The sequence below is a fragment of the Dermacentor silvarum genome, chromosome 10 (genome assembly GCF_013339745.2).
Source record: "Dermacentor silvarum isolate Dsil-2018 chromosome 10, BIME_Dsil_1.4, whole genome shotgun sequence".
Taxonomy (NCBI): domain Eukaryota; kingdom Metazoa; phylum Arthropoda; class Arachnida; order Ixodida; family Ixodidae; genus Dermacentor; species Dermacentor silvarum.
In genome coordinates this window covers 97,697,511-97,722,430 of record NC_051163.1, presented here as the reverse complement: position 1 = coordinate 97,722,430, position 24,920 = coordinate 97,697,511, and the positions used below count along the sequence as shown (strand labels likewise).

The 24,920-nt window shown below is 45.4% G+C and overlaps 1 protein-coding gene across 7 annotated transcripts in view; it reads left to right on the top strand.

Moving 5' to 3' along the window:
* The window catches only part of LOC119466332 (DDB1- and CUL4-associated factor 1), a 98,335-nt gene that overhangs the window by 33,688 nt on the left and 39,727 nt on the right, over positions 1 to 24,920 (top strand). For all 7 annotated transcript variants that reach the window (XM_049657788.1, XM_037726838.2, XM_049657789.1 and 4 more), the window contains exons 10-19: positions 1,968 to 2,008; positions 3,180 to 3,584; positions 6,760 to 7,137; positions 8,415 to 8,517; positions 9,866 to 9,985; positions 10,692 to 10,763; positions 12,868 to 12,949; positions 14,006 to 14,145; positions 14,694 to 14,775; positions 19,270 to 19,385. In XM_049657788.1, the coding sequence (XP_049513745.1) occupies positions 1,968 to 2,008; positions 3,180 to 3,584; positions 6,760 to 7,137; positions 8,415 to 8,517; positions 9,866 to 9,985; positions 10,692 to 10,763; positions 12,868 to 12,949; positions 14,006 to 14,145; positions 14,694 to 14,775; positions 19,270 to 19,385 (1,539 nt within the window). The remainder of the gene's footprint in view (positions 1 to 1,967; positions 2,009 to 3,179; positions 3,585 to 6,759; positions 7,138 to 8,414; positions 8,518 to 9,865; positions 9,986 to 10,691; positions 10,764 to 12,867; positions 12,950 to 14,005; positions 14,146 to 14,693; positions 14,776 to 19,269; positions 19,386 to 24,920) is intronic.

The window sequence follows — 24,920 nt, the reverse complement described above, 5'->3', positions numbered from 1 at the left end:
TCGTGGACAGCGAGCTGCAAGCAATGCCGAATTCTTCGGCGATGTCCATTTTTTTCCTGCCCTTTTCCACCTCGCCGATGATTGCAGCCTTATCTTCCAGCGTGATGAACTTCCGCTTTTTCGTTGGAGGCGGCATCTTCGCAGGCAGCGAAATCGGACAAAGCTCGACAAATGGCTCCACACACGCGACCATGTGCGCGCAAAGCCGACAAAGCCAAGCACAGAGCCAAGCCAAGGAATGTGTATTTTCCCCTCGATTTGGCTACGTAGTCCGCGATAACGAGCAGGTGTTTCGGCAAGCTATCATCATCATCATTGTCGCCAGCTTTGTTTTTTTTTGTAAACAGTGATGGCGGCTGCTTCTCAAGTGCGCTGTAGTGATAGTTTTGCACAGTTTAAGTGTAGCATGAATGCATTTCAGCAGTTTTCGAATGTAGTTAATGTTGCGAGAGTAAATTATTTGCGAACTCGTGTTTCAAAAATTTCGTTAATGAGGGACTGCGGTACGAATATCTTTCGTAGTCGCGAGTTACGAAATGCATTGACTCCTGTGGGCGTTCGCCGGTGCTCCGAAAATATTTCGTTGCGGTGAGAATTTCGTTCCCTCGGGATTTCGTTATCGCGGGTTTCGACTGTACAACGCATCCGCGTACAACATACTTTCGGATATAACAGACCGATCTTCTCACTTAGTTTGGTCTGCGTGTATTATTCAAGCAACGAATTTCGATTTTAGTGGACCCGGCTACAGCAGACTGTCGGTTAAAATGGACAAATTTTTGAGCAAATTTTGTCTATATGGTGTAAACACAATGTACATTGCTGCGGCGATGCGTGCGTGCGGCAGTGCACTTCACGCAGCTATTTATTGTCACTTGTGGAAGGTGCAGAAATGCACTTTTTCTTAAAGAACACACACACTAGCAACAAACTTTCAGCAGCGGCTTGTCGCACGCAATGCCCCGCTGGCTAATGTGAAAAGTCTTTCGGGTTGGCCATGCAAGTGGATCAAAGCTGCCGAAAGTGCCACTAGGCGAAGCCGCAGTATACGGCACTTCAAAAAACCACCACGAACCATCACAAACTGCATCGTTTTGGGAACACTTTATTTCTCATCGCATCACACAAAAAAAGATGGTCTGCTACTCGCATCGTCCAGACTGCAAAGCGCTTGATGTGATCAAGCCATCTTGCATGCTGTGCAGCGTTGGGCGGACCCGTGCTCCAATTTGAACTTGCCTCGTATCAGAGCTCTCGTTCATGCTACAGGTTTGACAGCGGCCGTCGCTCTTCGCGAAAGTTAAACTTAAGACATCGGTTTGTTCTACCGACCACTGTGTAGTGTGTAAAATAAGCTGCAGCTGACGTTTGCATCACCGGCGGCGGCGATCTGCTTGGGCCAGCTAGCCGGCTAGCTCCCCACCGTTGTGGCGGCCTTTAATCTTGCTGTTGTTTGCGAGTGTTTACATGCTCTAGTGCGGGCAAATTGCCATATTTCGGCAACCAATGTCAGAAAAATGGTGGACAACAAACCTCTGTCCTACATGGTTGTACAATTAATGCGTGAACCTGTTTATTTTAATCGGGATGTTTTCATTGTTCTTGCGATCACCTTCAGTTTAGACAGCAGCGGTATATGAGAAGTTTCACCGTTTCACAACGTACCATGGCCTTAAATTTGGTTAGAACGTACTTTAGATATAGCAGACCTTTCTAACGTTATTACAGGCCATCATAAAGCTATCGCTTGAAAGTGCGGGAAGAACTCATGAGGTGGACAGAGTTCCCGCTGATGACTGTGGCGATCGAAATCTGTCGCTGACGTTTTTCTCGGTCTTATGAGAAAAAAAGATAACTACGTAAACACACAAAATACCGACTTTGAGTTTTTGGCAATATGTAACCACTCAAGTTCTTATTCCTGAGGCGATGTTTGTTAATGAGTGCCTTCATTTCTTCCTTCACAGGTTTGCATGCTTCCCCAATCTGTCCTGGCTGACTTAGTTGCGTAAGTACCTTTGTTTCTTTGTGTACCTAAGCACAGAAATTAGCCGACCAGAAAAAAAAAACGCAGATTGATTAGCTTTAGTGAGACCCATGGATCTTTATATTGTGCTGAAGTAGCATTAATAAAGGGGACCTTCAAAATTTTTTAAAGTTGCCTTTCTTTCCTCTATTAGAAGTCTTGGTGAAGGCCTGCATTTGAAAGTCGGTGCTTTACAGATCAAATTGCAAGATTGAGATACTGCTACAATTAGTTCACAGTGTTCTTATTCCATGTGAAAACCTGCACTACTGGGCAGTGTTTCATTTTGGCAGCCAGTGTTAAGGAAACTTAAACTGATTAGAATTCAAGAAGACACCTGTAGAATCCCCGTACCCGCTGTGGTTGCTTAGTGGCTATGGTGGTGGGCTGCTAAGCACCAGACGCAGGACCGAATCGTGGTCACGGCAGCCGGATTTGGATGGGGGTGAAATGCGAAAACCCCCGTGTACTTAGATTTATGTGCACGTTAAAGAATCCCAGGTGGTCCAAATTATTCCGTATTCCACCACTACGGCGTGCCTCATAATCAGATCGTGACTTTGGCACGTAAAACCCCATAATTTAATTTTAATTAATAATCCCCCTTTTGCAGTGGTAGCAGTGGCAGGTGCATTTTAGGCGTAATTGCAGGTTTGCAATAAGTTGTCATTGCTGCTGTTCCCCACTAAAGATCTAATGCTCTGAAGATATCAGTGCATGCATGAATCAAAAAGTAATAATTCATATGACAATGTGTTTTCCTAGTGACTTTTATTTCTGATGGTCTATCTATGAACAATTTGTTAGCCAGTGTTCATACTGGACAGTTCTCTTGTGTTTACATCTTTTGTTCTGTTTAGGTGAAAGTATTTAACTATTACTAACCAACCCGGCTTTATTGCTAAAACTTGGAGAGTGAATTACAGGGCAGTGTAAAAAATGTTTTCGGAAGCAACCACCACCTAAGGTGTGGGTGCGGCACAATTGACAGTTGCGAGCAGTGTGTGCTTGTTTAGGCTAGTTGATAGGACAGAATAACGATAGCATAAAGACTAGACTTAGTCAGTCAAAGTTGCTTGAAATTCCTTGAACATGTAATCCCATTCTCTTGTGGAAGAAATAATTCTGATTGGCATCTGCCTGGGCGATGCAGGTATGCCCTATGGCTATTAGAGCGGTCCCACGATTCCAGCCGTTGTCACGCAACCATGTTCTTTGGCCTGGCATTCGCCTTCCGGTCACTGCTGGAGCTGTTCGACCAGCAGGACGGGCTCCGCAAGCTCCTCAACGTCATGAGCACGCTCGACGTTTTTGTTCGCGGCAGCAGCAACGACTCGGCATCTCCTTCGGACGACCAAGTGTTCGCTAGCCGGCAGACAGCGCGGCACGTCTGCGTGGCCCTCAAACGCTACTTCGAAGCACACCTGGCGCACAAGGCAGACCACCTGCGGAGGTCGCACGCCCGCAATGCCACCGCCAGTGCTAGCAGCGTCAGCGCGAGCTCGTCTTCTCCTCCACCTTCACAGTCTGCCTCTACAACGACTCCTTCCGCGTCAAGGTAGGCATCGATGTTCGTGCATCCGTTGTTTAGCAACAATGGTGTTTTTCTTGGCAATACTACATATGCATTATCGGTATCATAGGCCTAGCTGATACGACGATCACTACCAAGCTTTCTGCTGTTTGGTGTCGTGTTTTTCATTGAAAGAATTAGCCGATATCTGCAATGGGACCTACTCCACCTTTCTCATCCTTGATGATGGCTTCTAAGTGTGGAAAGTACGGCAAGGGTCAAGCGTTGTATAATGCCTGTTTCGGAAAGTCAGTTTCGTCGCAATACAGTAGTCGCGATCAGGCATATGCAATGTGTTGCAGTGAAGCTTACCGAAAGGGGCCAGTGTCATGGGACACAGTATGTATGCACGAAAAGAAGCTGATGGAACAAGCATTCAAATATTCCTAACAGAAAGAAGTACCATATTTACTTGCGTAATTTGCACACTTTCCTTCTTATTTTGGGGCTTCAAAAAGGGGGTGGGCAAATGCAAACGTGTTCTAAATAATGTCTAGAGTGGAACCCCAGTCATGCATTTCTGCAACGTCCCGGGTTTTACAACTGATTACTGCAGTCCTAGTGAATACCCTGTAGAGACACTGCATTAAAGACCATGATTATACGACGCAAGATTGCGAATGGTTGAATACTAGTGACAGAATTATAATGAGGAGTGCCTACGTCATCGGGCTAGTACTTGAAAGTCCCGGGTGAGCCTCAAATCGTGTCCTGCATTTACCCCAATTTCTCATTTACTAAAGCTTTGTTCGCAATAATGTTAAGGCCTTAGACGTTCTCGAGCATTAATCTATCACTTGCTTTTCAGTGCTCTTTAATATAGATAAATGATATTGTTAAGATTAATGATGCCTCATTTCTGTTTTACGCAGAAGACATTAGCGTCTTTGTTTCTGGACAAGATGCAAGTGAAACTTGCCAAAGCTCAGAGCATGCTTTCCGGTATGATGCAGTGGTCCACTACTAATGGACTACATATAAATGCGGAAAACAAAAAAAAGAACAAGAGCCGTGCTGTTCAGTTCCAGAGGCACCAAGGCTAAGGTACACCAACCATTAACAATTGAGACATTAAATTTTGGCTGTCACCTTTTGTACTAGTATGACACGGATGCGTCATATTGAATAAGTCATTATCACATGGAGCTGGCATTCTATCACTATGTAAACACTTTTAGAAAAAACTAAACTCCCAATTTATCATGTGCTCTTTGCTGCCAACATAAATTATTGTCTCCTTGTCTGGAGCACCACAACCTTACATAACATAGAACCATTCTTCTATTACAAAAAAGAGCACTTCGGTACATTGCGAACGTCCCGCGCACTATCTCCACATATACGCATTGTTTTTTCGTTATATAAATAATTCGTATAAAGCATATGTATAATTTTCATTGACTTTATTCTTATTTATTTGCTAATGAACAATTTAGTGTGTTTATTATCTGAAATATGCATACAACACCGTGACTCATGCGCCCACAGCACCGACAGGGTGCTTGTTTTGCATTGGTGCACAGGCTATTTACTGCAAGGTTCACATTGACATCATTTGCTCAACAAATGGGAACAGAGAAACATTGGCTTCGCTATATACAGCAGAAGACAAATGAGAGAATAATTTTTAACTCTTAGTGAATGTTCTTATTTAATGTTGTCCTGTTATCATTAGAATGATGATTGTTACCTTTATGCATTGCGTTTTTTGTTATTTTGCGTTATTTTGTCATTTGTGTTCATGTTAAACATTTCAGGTTCGCTTAATGTACTAAAGATTTCCTGAATGTATGTACAGTAGAACCCCGCTGATAAGCTGAAACGTAAGAGCCGAGAACCAGGAAAAATTGAAACAAGAGTAGTGGTGAACTGCACATAATTTTATTTTAATTCTTACGTTTTAAAAAAAGTCGCAGTTTCGTCCAAAAGGCAAAGCATCAATTGTGGTAGCAAATTAGTAGAGAGTTATACGGAGTAAGAATAGTAGTATATAAACTCGCAAATGTTCGCTTATTAACTATATTAACAAGCATGGTGTCAGCGCGCACAGGCAAACATGAACACATCACACTCGATGAGCACGGACACTCGCTGTCAAAACGCTGGCGTGAGGAAGCGCAGCAGGAGCAGCAAGCAATGTGACCTTGGTACTGTCTATCGCTTTAATACAAACTGAGTGGCGAGATGCAGCACACACTAATTTATGAGCTGTCGGTGCACCTACACTGCCTAGACTCTGCCGCCAACGTAGATCGCTGTCAAGATATGGCCCACATGACCGCGTGTGGCCGAGCACTACGCCGTTGATGCCAGAGTACAACTCTGCCCCCTCCCCCCGGTGCCTCGAGCGCGACGGAAGAAGGCGCGCTTCCTCTCTCCTTTTCTTTCTATCGCGCGCGAGATTTAGACTTGTTCGTCGGCTCCCCTCGCACGCTTTCACTCGCACTTACAGCATACGGCGCGCGGCGACAGCGTTATTGCCCTTGGACTAAAAAAAATTAGGGCCAACACCATCTTTAGATAGCAAATACGGATCTCAAAGGCCATGATTTTGCTGACGGAAACCGAAAATATGTCATAGGTGTCGCTCCGGGCACTTTGGGCGGCCAATCCCATCGTCAAGCCACCAAGCCGAGCGACGTGAAAATTCAACATGGGCACTGAGGCCGGCGCAGGGTGGCAGTTCGTAATGCATGATGCGGGAACGGTCCCACAGTTCCGACGCAACAGCGGGGTTCCCAATGCTTTGGGTCCTATGGGAGCTATGCCGGGACCGGCCGAAAACCACGCAACAGCCAGGAAAATGCAGCACCCGGGAACGTAACAGTGGGGTTTTACTGTACTCATTGAATAATTTTCTTTGTTGTACTTGTAGCAAGTGTTCATTTTTTATTACGTCATTCTTCTTATTGACTTCCTTTATTACTGTATTGCCCTAGTGCTGGTCTGTAAAACCGCTGTCATGTACATGGGGCCCTCAGGCACTTCCAAGCGGTTTGCAACCGCTTTTCGCCTGAGGGACCCCCCACTGCTGTTGGAAATAAAGAAATGATTGATTGATTGATTGATCGAGTTTAGCTTGACTTAATATTTGACTTCGGTGTCCCTTTGAATGAAGTGTAGTGACTCCTTTGCCCTGCTCGGATTTCTGTGCACTCAGGAGTCATGAACCGTGGTCGTCATCTGGCACCGCCGCCACAACGGCGTCAACGGTGGTGTCGGCTATGCCCGGCTACCGGTGCAGAGCGTCGCGCTTCACGGTTGAGGCAGTGTCGGAGAACATGTGGACACTGCTGGAGCTGCTGCCCGCGCGGGCACGCTGGACCCCCGTCGAAGACCTGGTGCGGCTGGGCGGGGTGTCGCTGCTGCTGCAGACGGTGGCGCTCGCCTACGACTGGAACCACTCGGGCAAGGCGGACACCGTGCGCGCCGCCCTCGACGTACTCGCCGTCTGCTCGGTGGTGCCCCGGGCACAGGTCGCCCTGTGCCAGAACGTGGCCCTGCCTTCGGGCCAGGTCCGATCTGCTGCCGGCATGAGGTGAATAGAATAGCTTTTTCTTTTTAATTAAAGCATCCTTCTCTTGTGGGTATCCTACTTGCTAATGGGCTAACATAAATAATAACCCTTTTTGTGCAGTCCCACAAACAGCTTCTAGTTTTGTTTTAGATAACGATTCGTGAATGGAATTGTCTTGGTAATAATGATGCTTTGCACAGTTCATGACCATGTTTGTGCGTCACTTGACCTATTCTTATTTAAAGAAAATTTTTTGTCGCATTTGTAAATGGCGTCTTGAGTTTTATGGTAGAGCCTTGTTGTAGCAAACAAATTATTGGACATACCACACCCTCTTAAAGTTTTCTAGTGAATTACATGCATTTAAAATTTTGTATACTGAATCAATGTGGACGCACTGAATAAAAATGCGCAGTTTCCACAGTGTCGGAATAGCTGCGCATCAAAACATGCAGTGTTATTTGGTGCACACTTGCGAAGGATGCGCACAGGTCCTTGAAATCCTTGAAAAACCCTTGAAATTGAAAACCCCGTTTTCAGGGCCCTTGGAAGTCCTGGAATTCCTTTCTTCCCTTGAAAACCCCTGAATTTCTTAAGTACAGTCTATGATCAATTTCGTGACCCACTATTTATGGCGGTTCAGCATGGACCCAGCAAACTTCCCATTTTAGACTCAATGATACAGTAAAATTTTTTTTGTAAGAAAAAAGGCAAAATGCGAGTCCTTGCACCCGCCTGCGCGCCAAACACACGCCTTTGATCCGCATGCCCTGCATATGGCACACCTTTGTCGCAGTCAGCCCTCTCATGCCTTCCTCCACCCCCCTTCCCTGTCAGCGCTGTCGGACTTGCGTTTCGGGGGAGTGGAAGGGAGATGCGAGAAAGGTGTGCAAGGCTGGCGATTTGGCGAAATCATGCCGGATCTGGTGCGCAGCACAAAAGCAGGTGCAATGGCTTGCATTATTTTCGCACGGCCTTTCATGCCTTATCTCGGAGGTAATCAGTGGCGGGTGCAAATCGGTGACGTTGCCTTGCCCGCATCCCACTGCGGGCAACGCTATCGGCCGCGGTGGCAGAGTGGACGCGCAGGTTTTTTAACATTGAAGCTGTTTTCGACATTGTACATTTTTGTATTATAACCGTGTGATCTGCACTTGTCTCTTTGCAATGCCCAAACCCGGTGAGGGGCTCTTAAATTGTTGTGTTGTTTGGGCTGATAGAGTAAGTTATTTTCGAGTTTGGAGACCGAGATGTTGTGCTTTTGTGATACTGCAACCATCCATCCTCTGTTTTTTCAGTGTCATATTAGCTGCAGCTGATGGGGAAATTGTTGCTGACCCCGATGTCCAGAGGTCAGCCCTCAACGTCGTCATCAATTGCGTCTGTGGGCCCATGTCGAGGGTGAGAAAGCTAATGGCTTTCATTAGCATGTGTCATTTTGTCTCAGTAATGTCGTGCCTGTGTCACTGTTACTTTTGAGAAATGTGGTAGAGAACAAGCACTTTGCTCTGTTGATTTACTGACTCTCAGTCGTGCATGTGCCATCAGCTGAAGCCGAATTAGGGTTTTACAGTGTATAGTGTAAAATGCCGACTATTGTAATATATATATATGGATTTTATCACAGAAAAAAAAAATTACTCAGCTCACAGCAAATGATTGACAGACCAACTGTAGCGACTTCATTAGGTATGTAAAAGAAAAAAAAAATCAACGCGCCTGTTATGCAGAGCAGTATCACTCGACACCACAGGAAGGTTTGCTAGCGAGGTCGTCACCAAGTAAGCCTGTTTTCTTAGGTTTTCGGGCTTGCTTTGGATGATAGGATTCCCGCGAAGATCTATCAATGAGGTTCTACTGTAGTTGGCTTTGGGTTCAATTTTCAACCCTAGAAAGCATTAGAAGTCTGGAAAAAACATTGAATCAAGAATAAAATAATAGATCTTCGGAATTAGAATGCCATAGGAAAATTCATGGCTGCACAAAAAAAAAGAGAAATTTGGTACATTTTTCCAGAAATGTTGTGTTCCAGAATTGTTGTGAAGGGTTAATGTGCTTCACCGCATAACACGGCTGTATTGCGGCAAAGCTCACTTTTGGTAGCTGGTAAGAACTACACTCGCGCCTTGATACGCGTATGGACTGACAACGGCATACTTTCAGCGTTTTGTACTTTCGAATTCACCTCTGCATTGCTAAATTTATGTGACCCCTGCATTCAAGTGCAACATAAAATGCGGGAACATTACAGAATGGCGACGTAGCATTGGCACTCGAAGGTTGTCTCTCAAGGCAGTGCCAAACAAGCGTGTTCCCTTATTGCTCACTTTTGTTAGGCATTGAAGGCATCTGCACATTTGCTTGGCACTGCTCTAGCTGGCAAACTTTCTTGAGTCGTTTCTTGCACATCACAGTATGAAGACTCAATGCCATTGCATTTATACAGTCAGGACCAGTGTGCCATCAAGAACCAATCAAGACCACCAAGTCCATAAAGGCCAATTTGTGTTGGTCTTGATGGCATAGTCACTGATGGCATAGTCATTGGTCTTGATGGTGCACTGTGATGTGAACACTGTTCTACCAGTCTAGTGTGGTTTTCAGGCTAAACTGATCCAGTGTTTCTCTTAATCTTATCAGTCACTTTGAAACAAACGGAAGTCAACTGTATGTTGATTTGGTGCAGTGAATGGCACTAAGATATTTTCGTTTGTGTGAATGTATGCTTCCCTTTTTCCTCCGGCAACAGTTAGGAGGCAGCGTCGGACGAGTCGTGTCGGGCAGCGTGCGCAAGCGGGCGGCAGTCAAGAGCGGCGAGGACTTGCTGAGCAAGATGTGGAACTGCGTCCGGGCCAACAACGGCATCATGGTACAAGCACATTGGCCCACTCCCTCCGCGATCTGAAAAGCAGCACTAAATTGTACGGTTGCCTACTGTCAATAATCGTCTTTACTGGTCCTTTTGGCACCACAGAGTTTTGTGGAGGAAAGCTCAGTGCTAGTACCTGCTGAAGCCAAAGGCATGACAGTTCGGCCAGCAAGGTCAAGGTGTCATGCCAGTGGCTTTTGTTGTGTGGGGGGGCCGTGTGAGATTTGTCTACCGTCTGCACTGTCACGTACATCCAATATTCTTTGAATGCTGTTTCCCCCTTAACCAATGTCCACTTGTGTGCCCTAGATTACTAGCAGTCTTGGTTATCTGTATGCTTAGGTGAGTGTGTGCTCGTAATCGAGACCTTGCTGGTAGTCAAATGTGCACTGGTAATTATGGTGAACCTGCGGGTAATCAAGTAGGCTTGGCAATGCTGCAGCTGAACTGGATTAGCTCCTGTCCTTGTATGCCAAGCCATTTCACACTTGTAAATATTAAAACAGCACTTCAGCTTTACGCTTGGCCTAAGCTGCTTCAGGATGTGTTCGTAACAGCAGGAAGATTTAAATTTGCTTATTTGTCTTAATTGATGGAAATTGCAAGTTTTGAGTTTGAGTTACCAAGAGTCCGCTGTAGCTATTTATACCATGATACATGTTCTCAGCAGAAGGGCTATGAAAACAATTCTTTAAACTCCACGCAGGTGTTGCTGAATCTGCTGACTGTAAAGAGCCCCATCACCGACGCAGATTCCATGCGTGCCCTCGCTTGCAAAGTAAGTCCTGCCACCTTGTGTGTTTGTATCTTGCAGGTGAAGTCCCTGTATTTTCTTGCATGTTGTGTGCCTTGTGGCTTATTGCCAGTGCACTCATTCACTGCTGCTGCCAGGTGAAAAGCAAGTGCAAGTGACTCTGCCCTGTTGTCTAGGCAACCTGTGTGCGGCGGGGCAGTTTCCAAAACATGGTGGCCATGACGTGTTTGTTTCCAGCTCCTGCAATCACTGCTGGCGCATCGCACCAGCAAAAGCATAGCCTTTCAGATCGGTGTCTTTTTACTCGGAGGCAGCCATCGCTGGGGTGTGGGTTTTAACACTACGGTTGTTCTTTCTGACATGAATGTACAGTAAAACCTCATTAATTCGACTCTTGTTAATTTGGAAAATCGGATAATTTGGAAACCGGAAAACTGGCCCGCGTATGCATTATTCAATGCAATCAAACTCTTGTTAATTTGAACATATTTGGCCGCACGTCGGTTAATTTGGACAACTTTCGGAGCTTGGTGAGTGAGAAGCGCCGCAAATGTGCGACGCAAAAGAGCGAAAAACGGCACTAGCGTCCAACCCAAACGAACCGGCGGCGACTGCATAGTCATAGCGGAAAGCGTACGTGAATAACAGCAATGCCACAACGCTCCGTGCCTATTTGTGCCCTTTAAAGCTTTTATTCCTGCGTTACCGCCGCACATAACACCGCGTTGCCCGCGGGCTTTCATGATTGTGTAGTCGCCATCCCATAATCGCGTCGATAGTGGCCACTGTTTCTTTCACAGTGGTTGTGACAAACAGTAGTTTCGTTTTGACTCGAGACGTGCGTCGGCTGCGTGCCCAAAAATCTGCGTAGTCTCCATCCACGATCGCATCGATAGAGACTGCAGTTTCGTCCGCAGTTGTTGCAGCGAACGGTCGTTTCGTTCTGACTTGTTGCGTGTGTCGGCCGTGTGCTTTCAGCACCGTAAGGCCGCCGTTCACAATCGCGTCGATAGTGGCCGTGGTTTTCTCCGCAGCGGTTGTTTTGTTTTTGCTCGGTGCAAAACTGTTGAAGAGGAAGAGCCTCTGCTGCTTCGTGATGGACGGACGATCTGTTGGCGATCAGCTCACTGGCGAAAACAATCAGGATGTGCGTGCGGTAGTGCAAAGCGTGTCGCAAATGATGGCGCGCGCCGCGGCCTTGCTGCGAAGGAAGTCGTGAGGCCTCGATCTCCACTGCGAGAGCCAATGAGTCACGAGATGGCGAAAATTTCAGCTTCCACTCTGCTTTTATGCAAAATAGCAACAGGATTTGCTCATTCATTCACTAAATAAAAGCGTGTTGACGTAGTAAGCATTTGCTTATTGTTCCCTCGATAATTCGACATTCGGTTAATTCGGATATTTCTTTCTGTCCCATGAAATCCAAATTAACAAGGTTTTACTGTAGTCACGGCACACCGTGTTGAGACATATTAGGTTCCAGGTGAAAAAAAAAGGCAGGTGGAGAGACTTCTCTGGGAGTGACGTCGGAGCTTCTCCTGCAAGAGATTGCGCAATCACAGGGCATGCCAATTTGGTAGACACTGTTAATTGCAAGTTGCCGTGTCCGCAGAGCTTCATTTTAATTTCTTTACATAGTCGCAGATGCCCGCAAAGTATGGGAACTTCTGGGTACTGACCTTTCTCTGGTATTTTAACAGTCGAGATGTCAGGATATCCGCAGTCACACACAAAAACTTGGCAATATAATGAGTAAAAAATACACGGATTCGACATTGCAGCGGGAAAAAAGTTCAACTTAACCAATGCTTCGAGATATCGAAGTTTGAGTTAACGAAAACTTACTGTACTTCAAAACATTCAAATATTGAAATTTGAGCCAAAGCAAATATCGAATAGCTTAATATTTCTTTGAATATTTGAAGATATTGAATAGTCGCACAAGCCTAATTTAGATGAATTCACCTTGCCTGTCTATGCTAAAAGAAATTTAAAATCTTTGCCGATGCTGTGTTCTTTTGACTTTTGTTCCGAACTGTACTATGTGTTATACTCGGCAGCTTACCATCGAGCCTCAAATGGCAGCTCCCCCTCATATTTGTGCATTCTTTATTCTTGTTAATTACAGGCACTGTGTGGCTTGGCGCGTTGTAGCACAGTGAAACAAATCATCAGCAAACTCCCGCTCTTCACCAGTGGCCAGCTTCAAGGTGAGAAAGTTTGCCTTATGCTTTGCAGCAGAGTGACCACTTTCAGATTTTTTTTTTTTTTACTGTGCCAGCTGCTGCCTCTTAGTGAATAGCTCACACACGGTACTGCACTTGTAAAACTGATTGGCTTATATGCAGCCCCCATCTGTACTGCCCTTAGTACTGCGCCAATGGTCGGCTCTGATCTCTATGAATTACTGGAGGAATTAACGAAAGGTACCTAAATATTCTAACTGTAACAAATATGCACCTTCAAGCACATAATTGCTTTATTAAAACGAACCTTTCGATGCCTCCTTTCCCAGAGTAATATGCACCTTCAAGCGCATAATTGCTTTATTAAAACGAAGCTGTCAATGCCTCCTTTCCCAGAGTTTAGTGTGTCTCCTGGGCAGATCCTGGAGTCAACTTTGCTGATCCCAGGGAGGGTGCGATGAGAAGTGGTCTGATCCCAGACACTGTGTAATCCGTTGTTGCATGGATCACATTGGTCACATGTTAAGGGTTTTCTGCATCTTGCTGGTTTGTCAGGCAGGCATGCAACCAATATGCTGCAAAATGCTGTGCAGACCTCGACAGCTGTATAGCATACTGCTTCACATAGATTCAAAAACCTGCATTTGATATGCATAATATGAATTGAAGTTCTGACCTGCCAAGATGGATCAGTGGCTGGGGTGTTGTACTGCTAAGCAGGAGCTCCCGGGTTCATCTCAGGAGGACGCATTCCTTTTGGGACGAAATGCAAAAGTGCTGCCTGCATACTTGGATGTAGGCAGGCAGCGTACTTTCCTTCAGGCATTCTTCTTGTAGAAAACGGTAATGTTTGGTTCTTTCTCTCCTTTGCAAGCCCAGGAAAATGATTGCTTGATAACGATTGCTGCGCCCCTTGTGCCAAACTGTGCCGAGAGATAAAACTTACATGCTACATGCTACATTTGGACAAAATTAGACATAATTTAGGTCTAACCTTTGATAAAAAAAAAAAATTGTTTTTGCCATATTTGGGGAAAATCAAAAATGCGCACGCTCATAATTTGTTTATTGTGGTTGCAGTGCTTATGCGAGAGCCTGTCCTCCAAGACAAACGGCAGGAGCATGCCAAGTTCTGCACCTCGTGCATTGAACTGGTGGAAAGGGTGACCGGGGCACCTCTGAGCCCGGGGATGGAATCCTCGCTTGCCAAGATCAACAAGGTGTGTCCACGTGTGTGCCAAACTTATGCCTGTCTCATTCAAAACTGGTAAAAAGAGGTCCATCGTTCAGTTGAGCCTTTTTCTTCACACTGCTCAAAAAACCTTATGGGGCGCACTTGTACCTAAAAAAACCAACAACACTCGTATCACAAGGATAGCAACGAGTACAGTCATTGGTCACTGAATCTAAACTCAAGAGTGAGGCCTGTATGCTACTTACACATGTCTCACCATACATTCCAGAAAATCACTGGTGCTTGCGCACCTTTGAGAATGTACAGCACCGTTCACATTGCATGCACAGTCCGATCTGACGAGGATCTTTGGCTACAGAATAAGACAACGTTCCAGAAATTTTGGGTACAGTAGGGTACTGCTACTACTGAGCGATCACCTCATAACATTTACAATCTAAAAAAAAACAGTTGACAGCAAAAAGGGCAACCATGTACACTTTGTAGTTTCTAGACCACAGTCAGCTGTTAATTTCGGAAATTGACCGCACTTCAGAGGTAGCACACATGTGTTTCTTTGGTCTCCCGTTGCAGTCTGAAGTGGTGGCACAGACTAAGATCAGCTACCGCGAGAAGGACCTCCTGCAGCTCATATACCAGCACCTCCAAGCCAAAGGTGGGTTGTTGCCCCCTGTGCTCTTACTGCGCAGAACTACTGTTCTTTCTGCATTGAGCAGCAAACTACGTTGTGATGAGACGCATTTGATGGGTGCAGAACTTTCTTTCTTAGGAAAACTAAACAGAAAAAAATCGTTTTAAACCGATTTAGTATATTTTTTCTTAAACTCTATTTTCGTTAATTTCCCTCTAGAAGGTTCATTACTACAAGGGAAAATGAAGGTCAAATTTTCAGAATTTATTTGTTTCATGCCAAAACCCCAGCTCTGGTGCAGAAGTGTGACATCATAGATTTCAAAATGTTGTCTTTTACAATAGACTTCTGGTAACTTGACAGCGGTTAGCTAATTTTACAATTAATCTGACCATGACTGAAGGTCCCGGCCGGTGCCTGTACATTTAGGGGTTAAAACGTTTGTTATGTTGTTCCTGAAATTGACCCTCACTGTATAAATTGAACTTCACTGGCTTTTGGCTTGACGATTCTCGACTGATTTAAAAGTGAGAATGGCAGCTCACAACCAATGATGAGTGCAGTCAGACCATGATAAAGTCGATCTTGGATATATTGAACTCAAGGGGGATCACGAAATAGTTGGATATATCGATAATTCTAAATATGAAATAAGCCTATCGGTAGCTTATCTGAGATTCCGCGCATCCCGAACAGCTTTCCAAGATTGTAAAAAGCAGGAACTTGCCAATTTGCTCCTCCAAGGCCGTGTCGAACACCTAATAGTTGACTTATAATTTGCTTACGAACATTGGCGTTGTGAATCTTGCATTCGCGAAGTGCTGATGTGGTGTGCAGTGGTACTGTTAAATTCAAACTGGAATGTGAAGATTCGTCCACGTGGATGTTGGGGCTGTATTCGTCTTGGCCGCTCACAGAATCCTGAAATGCCGTTAGCGGAAAGCCTTTGTTTACAAGAAGACAAAAACCCGGCAGCGCAGCATCTCCAGTTCTGCATCCCATGCCACTCAGTGAAAAGATCGAGTGTCATCCACGCTTTCTTGTAGAACGCGTATCAAACTGGGAAGCCATTCGCATTCTTGAAGCAGGGTGGCGATCTGCTCTTGCCGATAACAAACAGCCACAGTTTGCATGAGCCTTGCATTTACGTAGCAAGCAAAACTGAGAGCACCCTGCTCAATTTTTCTCCATGGCATGTACAGTGGAATCTCGTTGATACGATTCTGCAGCATAATATGTTGGATAATACGATTTTCGGATGATACTTTATTTTCCGGTTCACGTGAAGATCGTATCAACTAGATTCCACTATACTTCCCTTCAGAGTCAACCTCTTGTTAGAAATCATCTGCTGAAACACTGCCGTTTAAAATTTGTCGGCAATAATTTCCAACGAAGTGAGAAGTTATTGTGTCTCCGTTAAAAACTGTCACACCTCCTGGGATGCAGCACGGCACAGCATTTGATATACCGAATGTGGCGGTGAACAGGAGTTTGATGTACACGTTTACATCTTTATAATTTTGCATGGAACTTTCAAGGGGATTTTCGAACTCTTTGATGTAGACAATAATTCGGTATACAGTCGACTTCCGTTAATTCGATCCAGACGGGGCCAGCAAAACTGGTTGAATTATCCGGTGGGTCGAATTAAACGGCAGAAAAAATGCCGAACACGGCGTTAATTAATTTGGCAGTATTTGCCTTTAAAGTTAGCTTTGCCGCAATACAGCCGTGTTATGCAGTGAAACATACCAAGCGGGGAAAGGTGTCAGTGTTATGGCACGTACACACTAGCGGCAAAACGCGTGCGGCGCGCCGCTGGCGGCAAGACGCGCGCTGCGACAGCAGCCGCGAAAGGGGTTTTTCTTGCCGCGGCATGGATCGCCCCAGGACCGATTTTTTGCGGTTTGCCGCGTGCCGCGGATGAAGGAGACCAATGAGAGCAGCCCGCTTCCGTGACGTGCGCGCGGGAAATGGTGCCATGCGGACCCGCCCGACCGCTTGTTTCTCGTTTCGCACTATCATCTGCACACGTCAGCTCCCGGATAGTTCGAGAAGGGGAGAGGAGTCTAGTGTGTCACGTGATTGCTGCAGCAGCGCGCCGCCGGTTGGTGTGGCCGCCCTGCTGCTGCTGCGTTTTGCCGCCGCCGGCGCGCCGCGCGCGTTTTGCCGCTAGTGTGTACGTGCCATTATAGGGCATTGCACAGGTTGCTTAATTTACACACGCAAATGCGCCGGCTCCAGTTACAGTACGAGCATAGAGATGCCTAACAAGTTTATTGGCAGACCATTAGAGCTTTAGATAGACCGTCGCTCTATTGATGGCTTTAAACGTCCCTTCAACTCATGGAGTTTTTTTCATCTAAAATGCCTTCATTTTTTCTAGCTTTCCCAAAAGACAGATGGTTTTTCTCCGCTTCTTAATGCACAGCACTTGCGTGCATGTGTAATTAATGAACACGTATTAGGCCACATTAACGGTCTCTTATACAAGACACCCATGGTGGGCGAAACGAGGGCTCGAATTGCCATAGCAATGTCATAAACGGCTGTGAATGGCTGCCAGTTTGCTTATAAGGCGTACATGTGCTCATACTGTGACCGGACACGGCGTGTATGGGCCTCTGTAATTAAGAAACTCGTACTATGTCCCGGTGGCAGTGGCCCCTTTTTATTATTAGTATGCTTCATCATATTGACCCTTTTTGCAACGATCCTGTGGGCCCTGCCATGTTTGATCACATGGTGACGCGTTCATTGCTTGCCTCAACTCCTCCGTTGCCTCCGTGTTTACACTGGATTTGTATGACGCCCAGAGTGGCTTATTAAACCTCTGTTTCGGGAGATATTGTAGACGGTGACTGGCTGGACGACACGAAGCTTTGGCCACAACTTCAGAGAACATGCAAGAGCGCTTTTGGAGCTGATTAAGCTACATCCAAATGGCGCGAGCAGACTATATGGTGCTTGCTCTAGAAGCGGGGCTACATATGAATTCCACGCTATCCAAACTTCAATTGAATCAGGATTGGTGTGTTTTGCTCTTAGTTTTTTTATTTGGCAAATATTTTGAAGCAGCGGCTTGTCCCGTTTCTGACTCAGTAAAGTTGCTTGATGCGATCTCTATCTGATAATTTTCTTCCTAATCGCTCGCGGGTGTGCTTAGTTCCGTTAGATTTGTTCTCGCTGCGCACAAGGCTTGAAACGTAGCTGTTCTGTACATTGTAATACCTTGTAGCAAAGACGTATTATCGCTAGTAGCTCGCTCACTCTTGTGGACCGTCACGAAACATTCAGCTTTGACCATTCGTGCGCTACCGGAGTAGTACCGTCATTTATTGTGCTTATATAGTGCGCATATATTCAAGTGTGCACCCATTCACTTATTCTTGACACGTTGGCGAAAGAATGGGCGTAAGTTTCCGTGTCAATTGGGGTAGCTATGTGTAGATACTATGCGTGAAACCTACTATGACAGGAAGCAGCGCTACTCCGTTTATCATTGTTTAACGAGCGGTACTCACTTTTGCCGACGCGTACCGGGGCTGAAGCCCTTCCTTTGAATGTTAGCGATACAATGCTGGCGGATTAGCAAATTTCTGTATCCTCGAGGAAAGCCGTACATCTTGAAGTGCCGGAAACATGTACGGACCGTTGCAGCAGCGGTTCGCGAACTTGGCCACACATATTCATTACATTCCTTAATATGCCAGTCACTATTTTTGCAGCCAACTACTACACACGTCTTCAATACACATGATTCAATCCAGCATGATTGGAGCACAGAAGCAAGGTAGAAGCGGTAATGGTTTCGCATTCGTGCGCAGCCGCTGAGGCGACGTACGGCGCGCCACAGAAAGCGCCATCTCGTTTCTCTAGAACAAACTGCTCTGCGAAAAGGGTCAATAACATGGCTCTATTGTGGCAAAGCTGACTAGTTGTGTTCAAATTATTCGTTGAAGGCAATCTGGAAATTGAAATAATGGAATTTTAGGCCCATAGAAATGTATGGGTGCTGGTGGGGACCTTGATTTGGGATCAAATTAACGGAAGTGTACTGTATCCGAGTTGGACATATCCAGGGTAGGACTGTATAATGAGTGCAGATATAACAAATTATTCACTATAACGAAGTAAATTGGGATTTGTCTCACAGTTATTACAGTGTAACGATATGTTTATGATGAATATCGGATATAGCAAAGGTATTTTTGTGTTAGGTGCGACCTTGTCATGATGAGATTTGACTGCACTTATCCGATTCTACTGCGGGCATTTCTTTCAAGAGAATTGGCCTGAAAATTGCCTGCGTGTTACAATTGGATGCACAGTCGAAATTGCATTTGCAGCATTAGCAACAGCCTACTGTCCCAGCCAACATTATTGCCACTGTCATCTCAAAACGGCAGCGAAACAAGTTCTACCTATAGCCTGGCTTTGAAGGCATGCCGCTTTCAGGCCTTAGTGCATTTTTACTGTATTGAAAAAAAACAAAGTTTCCTTCTACTTTTGCAGGTTTGACGGACACTGCGGCCTTGTTGCAAAAAGAGGCGGGTCTACCTGCGCGGCCTACGTGCGGTAGCTCGGCGCAGCCCCAATGGTCGGCCAACACTGTCTGCACCCCACGAACAGTGGGTTTTGTTTCATCTTCCCCTTCTCTTGGCTAGTACAGTACTAGGTTGTGGCATGTAATGCTTGCATCTTGCATGTCATGCTAGCAGTGCTCGTATCAAGGGAATGTAAGAGTAGACATTTCAAAGCTGCAAGAAGTACAGTGCTCTGCAATTCAAATGGCATACTTGAAGCGCATGGCTGCTGACGCTTTTTGTGCCACTGCTGAGCACTGTGAACACTGCACTGATGCAATAGTTAAACAGTCGGCTTCGATTTTTCAGGCTGCCGAGGGGCTGTGAAAACGTGCGAAAAATCGGACAGTCCGATAAAAACAAAGGCATGCCAAATTTTACTGCCCCCAGAGGCTGAAGTCACCACAGGCACGTCTGAAGTAGTGCTGAAGGCCTGCCATTACGCTATTAGGCGTATCGGTGCTCGTATTGGGACAGGAGACATCGGGCGCAAGTGTGTATAATTAAGGAATGCATACTGTGTCCCATGATAGTGGCCCCTTCCTACTTTTGGTATGCTTAACCGTATAACACCTTTATTGTGGTGAAGCTGGCTTTTAGGAACTGGAATTATTCAACGCTTGACACCCTTGCCATGCTTTCCACGCTTCGAAGCCATCGGCAAGAATGAGAAAGACAGAGTCGAAAGACAGATAAGACAAACAAATCCAACGCCATGTTGGATTTTCCGCTAGCTTGCCCAGGCTTGGCTTTCAGTGGCCCGCTCTATAGCCTCCAAGATAGGGAGATGCTCGCTATCAATAGACGGCGCGTGCCATCTTCCAGACTCGGAGGCCATGCCCACTCTTCCTTAGCTGACAAAACGCTCTTGGGGATGACACTTTTTCTTTACTATTATTGGGGATGACACTTTTACTATTATTTTTTTTTTAGTTTTGGTTGCTATTTTGCATGTGGTGTGCACGCCTTGGGAGACGTGTGCGGCTTCGCATTTGTGTGATCGGCGCCACCACCTGTGCCTTCGCGAGAAAGCCAAGTGGTACGAAGCGTGGCCTCCGTGATCAGCTCCGGCAGCGCGCCGTTGTTTAGCCGTTACGGTGTTAGCAAGATTACACTTCTCCTCTGGGCTACGCGCTGATGGGGACGGCCGGAGCGAACGGCGCGCTCCCAGAGCTGATCGCGGAGGCCACGTGTGAAGTAACGAGGCTCGTTTCTTTGATTTTCATGGTGATCTCTGCTAACGGAGATCGCCAACGCAGTGACGCTCTTGTTGACTGTATGGGGAGAGGACTTCAGTCTTGCGCAAATCCAAGCAAATCTGATCGGTTGAGACTTAACGAAGAAGGTGGTCAATAAAGTGTGAACTTCACGAGAGAACGGATTTCGCGCCGCTGTTACAGCATTTTTCGTACATTGCGGCCGACGCCTAAACCAACGCGCGTGCCCAGCTGATCGCAAAACACTCATTTTACGGCACATGCACCGTCGCAACGAAGCGGTTTGAATTATCACAATTTCAATGCATATCTATGACAAATTCGACAAGCTTGGCAAGCTTGTGCTTACGGGAAGTTTTATTTCCAGAAGTTGGCCAGCCTGGATTTCTTAAGCTTCACGGCAAGCAAAGGCGTTACGCGAGTCTCACAGTCCGTTAAAAGAGTCATCGCAATTTCGTTGTCGTGGGCTCTGATAACTTTTAAGATGAGGTCAAAAAGGTCCATTACTTTCAAAGCAGTCGCCAGAGTTAGTGTGTCTAGCGGTTGTCATTTTCCGCAGGCAACAAGACATTCTATCAGGTTGACAACAGCGGCTGAAGCGCGGCCACCGTATCCTGAATGCAATCTGCGATGTGCACAAAGAGCCTGCCCGCGTGGGCCTCATCGTGACCGCGATCTGTGATGTGGGCGAAGTGCAACTAGTGCCGGTAGAGTCGTGTGCGCTTTCGACATTTAGTTTGGCGTTGAAGCAAGAGACTGCACAGGTCAATTCGCTCGCTGCTATTGCCGCACTAGAGTGACCTAGAATAATAGCCGCACCTTCTCACTCCAACGTGTTGACACCGCAGCAGTCATCGAGCGAGATGTGTTCATGTTTACCTGTGCGCGCGTGACACGGTGCTTGATAATTTAGTTAGTAAGCGAATGTTTACAAGTTTATACGGCTGATAAAACTAATATCCTTAGTTCGTATAGCTGTCTACTAATCTGCTATCACAATCGATGCTTCGCCTTTCGGGCAAAACTGCGACTTTCTTACCTTCAGCTTTCTACCTCGGCGATCATATGTGCCTTCTCCTCGAAAGAGAGACATTTACGCTTCTTCGTTGGCATAGCCGTTTCGACCAGACACACACACCACAGAAAACGGCAGCTGCGATTGTGGTGATACCATGCAATCTCCCACAGGCGCGTGATGACCACGCGTGGCTATGGATTTCAGTGGCATAAATCGGTACTTTAAATTTGATTTCGTTCGTGAAAGCCTCGTTCGAGCGGACGTACGATCATCACAGCTTTGGAAGGGCCATCTAATTTGACTACTTGGCAGTTCGAATTTCAATTCAGTCCCAGCTTCGTTTTCTAAAGGTTCATTGAAACCGAAATACCAAATAAAACACCTTAGTTGTGAAGATACTTTTTTTGTATTACTATGGGCAGCTGACCGGGAATCGGAAAATCTTGGTTGCGGTGGAAATTTCGTTGTAGCGGCGTTCGTTGTAGCGGGATTTGACTGTACTACGAAAAAAAATATCAAAAAAATTGTAGCAATAACGAAAAAGACAATAACGTCAATGCTGCTCACACAAAATAATCATAAAAAATATTCGAAATAAGCATTTTGAACTCAAGGGCCATATGTAATAATCCCGCAAATGTAAGCTCTGTATGTACAAAATTGCTTTAGATACAGTGATCCCTAGTGAACTGCCGCACCCTTACGAACCGCCGCGTGGCATTCTGGAAGGAGATATCAAGGTCCACTCCCGACCATCTTCGTGCGCAAAACACCACTCTCACCGCGGCCGCCGGCCGTTAATTTCCAGTGTTCTGTCCCACCCGAACAAAGTTGACAACCTGCAGATAAGAGCTGTGACCTTTAGAGCATGCCAGACATACTTAGATTAATGCATGGCAGTAATGAAACAGTCCGAGAAGGAAGTGAAAATCACTGGCGGATGCCTGTTGATGTTCCGAGGCAGTTTGACGCACTTTCGCCATCTGTACTCAAGTCTCACAAATTGAAGCTTTCTTTCAAGTCTGTGCTGCTACCATAATCCAGAAATTTGAGCCCAGATGCATTGGAATCTGTCAAAATTCACCGTTTCCGTGGAGCACCGATGCATGAAGTCGACGCCTTCTTCGAAACTACGAGCCCTCGTCTCCTTAACTACGAAGGCTCTTTAAATATCTCTGCGTGGTGGAAAAGAGAAACACAATAGCAAAACTGATAAAATAATTTCTATTTATAACCCATTAGATAATGGCGTTAGCTGTCCAGAAGCGAGAGCGCCAAAATTCGAATTTTTAACCATCAATAGAGAGGTTTAGCTTGTCCGGTAATCGGGTAAGCGCGGGCGGTCTTGGCATTGGGGCGGAACTGTAAATGTGAACGGCCTGTAAGGTGCTGCCACCTGGTGGCGCAGAGCTCAAACAGACCAAAAGCAGCTAATATTGCAGTAACCAAGTGTATTCTACTTCACTGCTGGGTGTAAATTTTCGGCAGTGGCGTAATCATGTTGCTGCCGGAAATTTACACCAGCAGGGAAGTAGAATACACTTGGTTACTGCAATATTATCTGTTTTTGTCTGTTTAATCTCTACGCTACCAGGTGGCAGCTCCATACAGGCCACTCACGTTTACGGTTCCGCCACAACGCCCCAACGGCCCGGTCAGCCCGCGTTTACCCGATTACCGGACAAGCTAAACCTCTCAAATAACATGCTATCGATGGAATAGGTGCAGTCAAGAAAGTGTTAAAGATAGCAAGGGTGGTGGCTTCGATTAATGCTGTTTGAGACGTTCAGTCATGGCAAAAAGTCTGGAAAATTGGACGGCGAAGGGTTTCAGAGTTCGAAATTCCTGACGTTCTTATACGTTGGCACTATGGGGCACGTTCCGATGCTACAAAAACATCCATATTGTCTGGCATGAACAAAAACTTTAGGCATCTGAAAAGTCTGCTGTTGACTGTACGGTGAAAGCAGGAGCTTTTGTGGCGCATTGTGACTGCATTTGGCCCCCCAGAAACCACCCAGCGCTCGCCGGTTGGTGCAAAAAGCACAGACTGCCACGGTGTCCAATTATTGGATTTGAATTGCTGTGTGATTTTTTTCGATCAAAAAATTTATCGGGTTTTCTTGTTATCTATGTAATGATGGGAAAATTTTAATCTTACAAAAAAGAACCTGTTAATTTTTTTTTTTTTTTTTCCCCTGTGTAATGAACCCTCCCTCAACATTGACGTGAACTTTTCTGGGAAAAAAAGTGAATTCATTACGTGGGTAAATATGGTACGATGGTGAGAGAGTAAGAGTGTCTCTAGAGTTGGTTTAATAAGGGATAGTATATTGTAAAGCAGAGAAAGATGGAATATCTTTCAACGTAGCGATATACTAGGCAGGCCGACTTTTTTTTTTTTTCTTTCATTTGTTTGACGCTGGAAGTGCGGGAGTATATAAGAGTAAGTAAAGCAAATAGAACGATTTTGCATTGCTTGAGCACTATTTACTATAAATGAAATTACTTGAGGGTCCCATAGTGGTAACACACGTTCGAGTTTAGATCACAATAAAGTTTTGTAGAGAAGGAGTTTCGTATTGAGACTAGCCAGTGAAAAGTTGCGGCAAACATACCCAAGTGTATGGTTAGCATTTTTAAGAATATTTTCAGGGTGTGTTTGCCAAGAGTGGTTTTCAGGAATGCAAATTCCCAAGTATTTGTAACAAGTAACTTGCATTAGTGGAACTTGGTTAAGTGCATTGTCACTTAGAATATTACTATAGTTGTGAAAGAAAATGCTCAAAAACTTGGAAGTGCTAAATTTTATTATCCACTTACACCAAGAATAAATGTTATTGTCAAGATCAGTTCGTAGGTTAATAGAGTTAAAATCGTGTTAAATCAGTTAAATCACTCAGTTGTCTGCAGTTATCTTTATATAGCTGCATATAGAGGAAATGCTATTCAGTAGATTGTTAGCATAGATGAAGAATAACAGGGGTCCCAAAATTTAACCTTGTGGAATAGCGACAGTTAGAGAAAACGCAAGTGAATTGCAATCACTAGTGGTGACAACCTGCGTGCAGTTAGACAAACGTTTGATCCGTTTTATTATCCAACGAGGGTGCTTGTTTGCAGAGTATCTGTTGTCGTAGTGAGATCAGAACGGAAGAATTAGCAAATTTTTTCTCTCCTCTTCGTTCTCTCTTTCTCTTTTTTTCTTTTTTCACCATGGAAACAAGGTTGGTCATCATGAAAGTAAGGTCGCTTAGGGGCATCTTTTTGTTTTCTTAGGCAGAATTATAACATTGTTGGGCCATTGTTGTCATCAGTTTCATTACGGCATCTGCTGTTATCAAG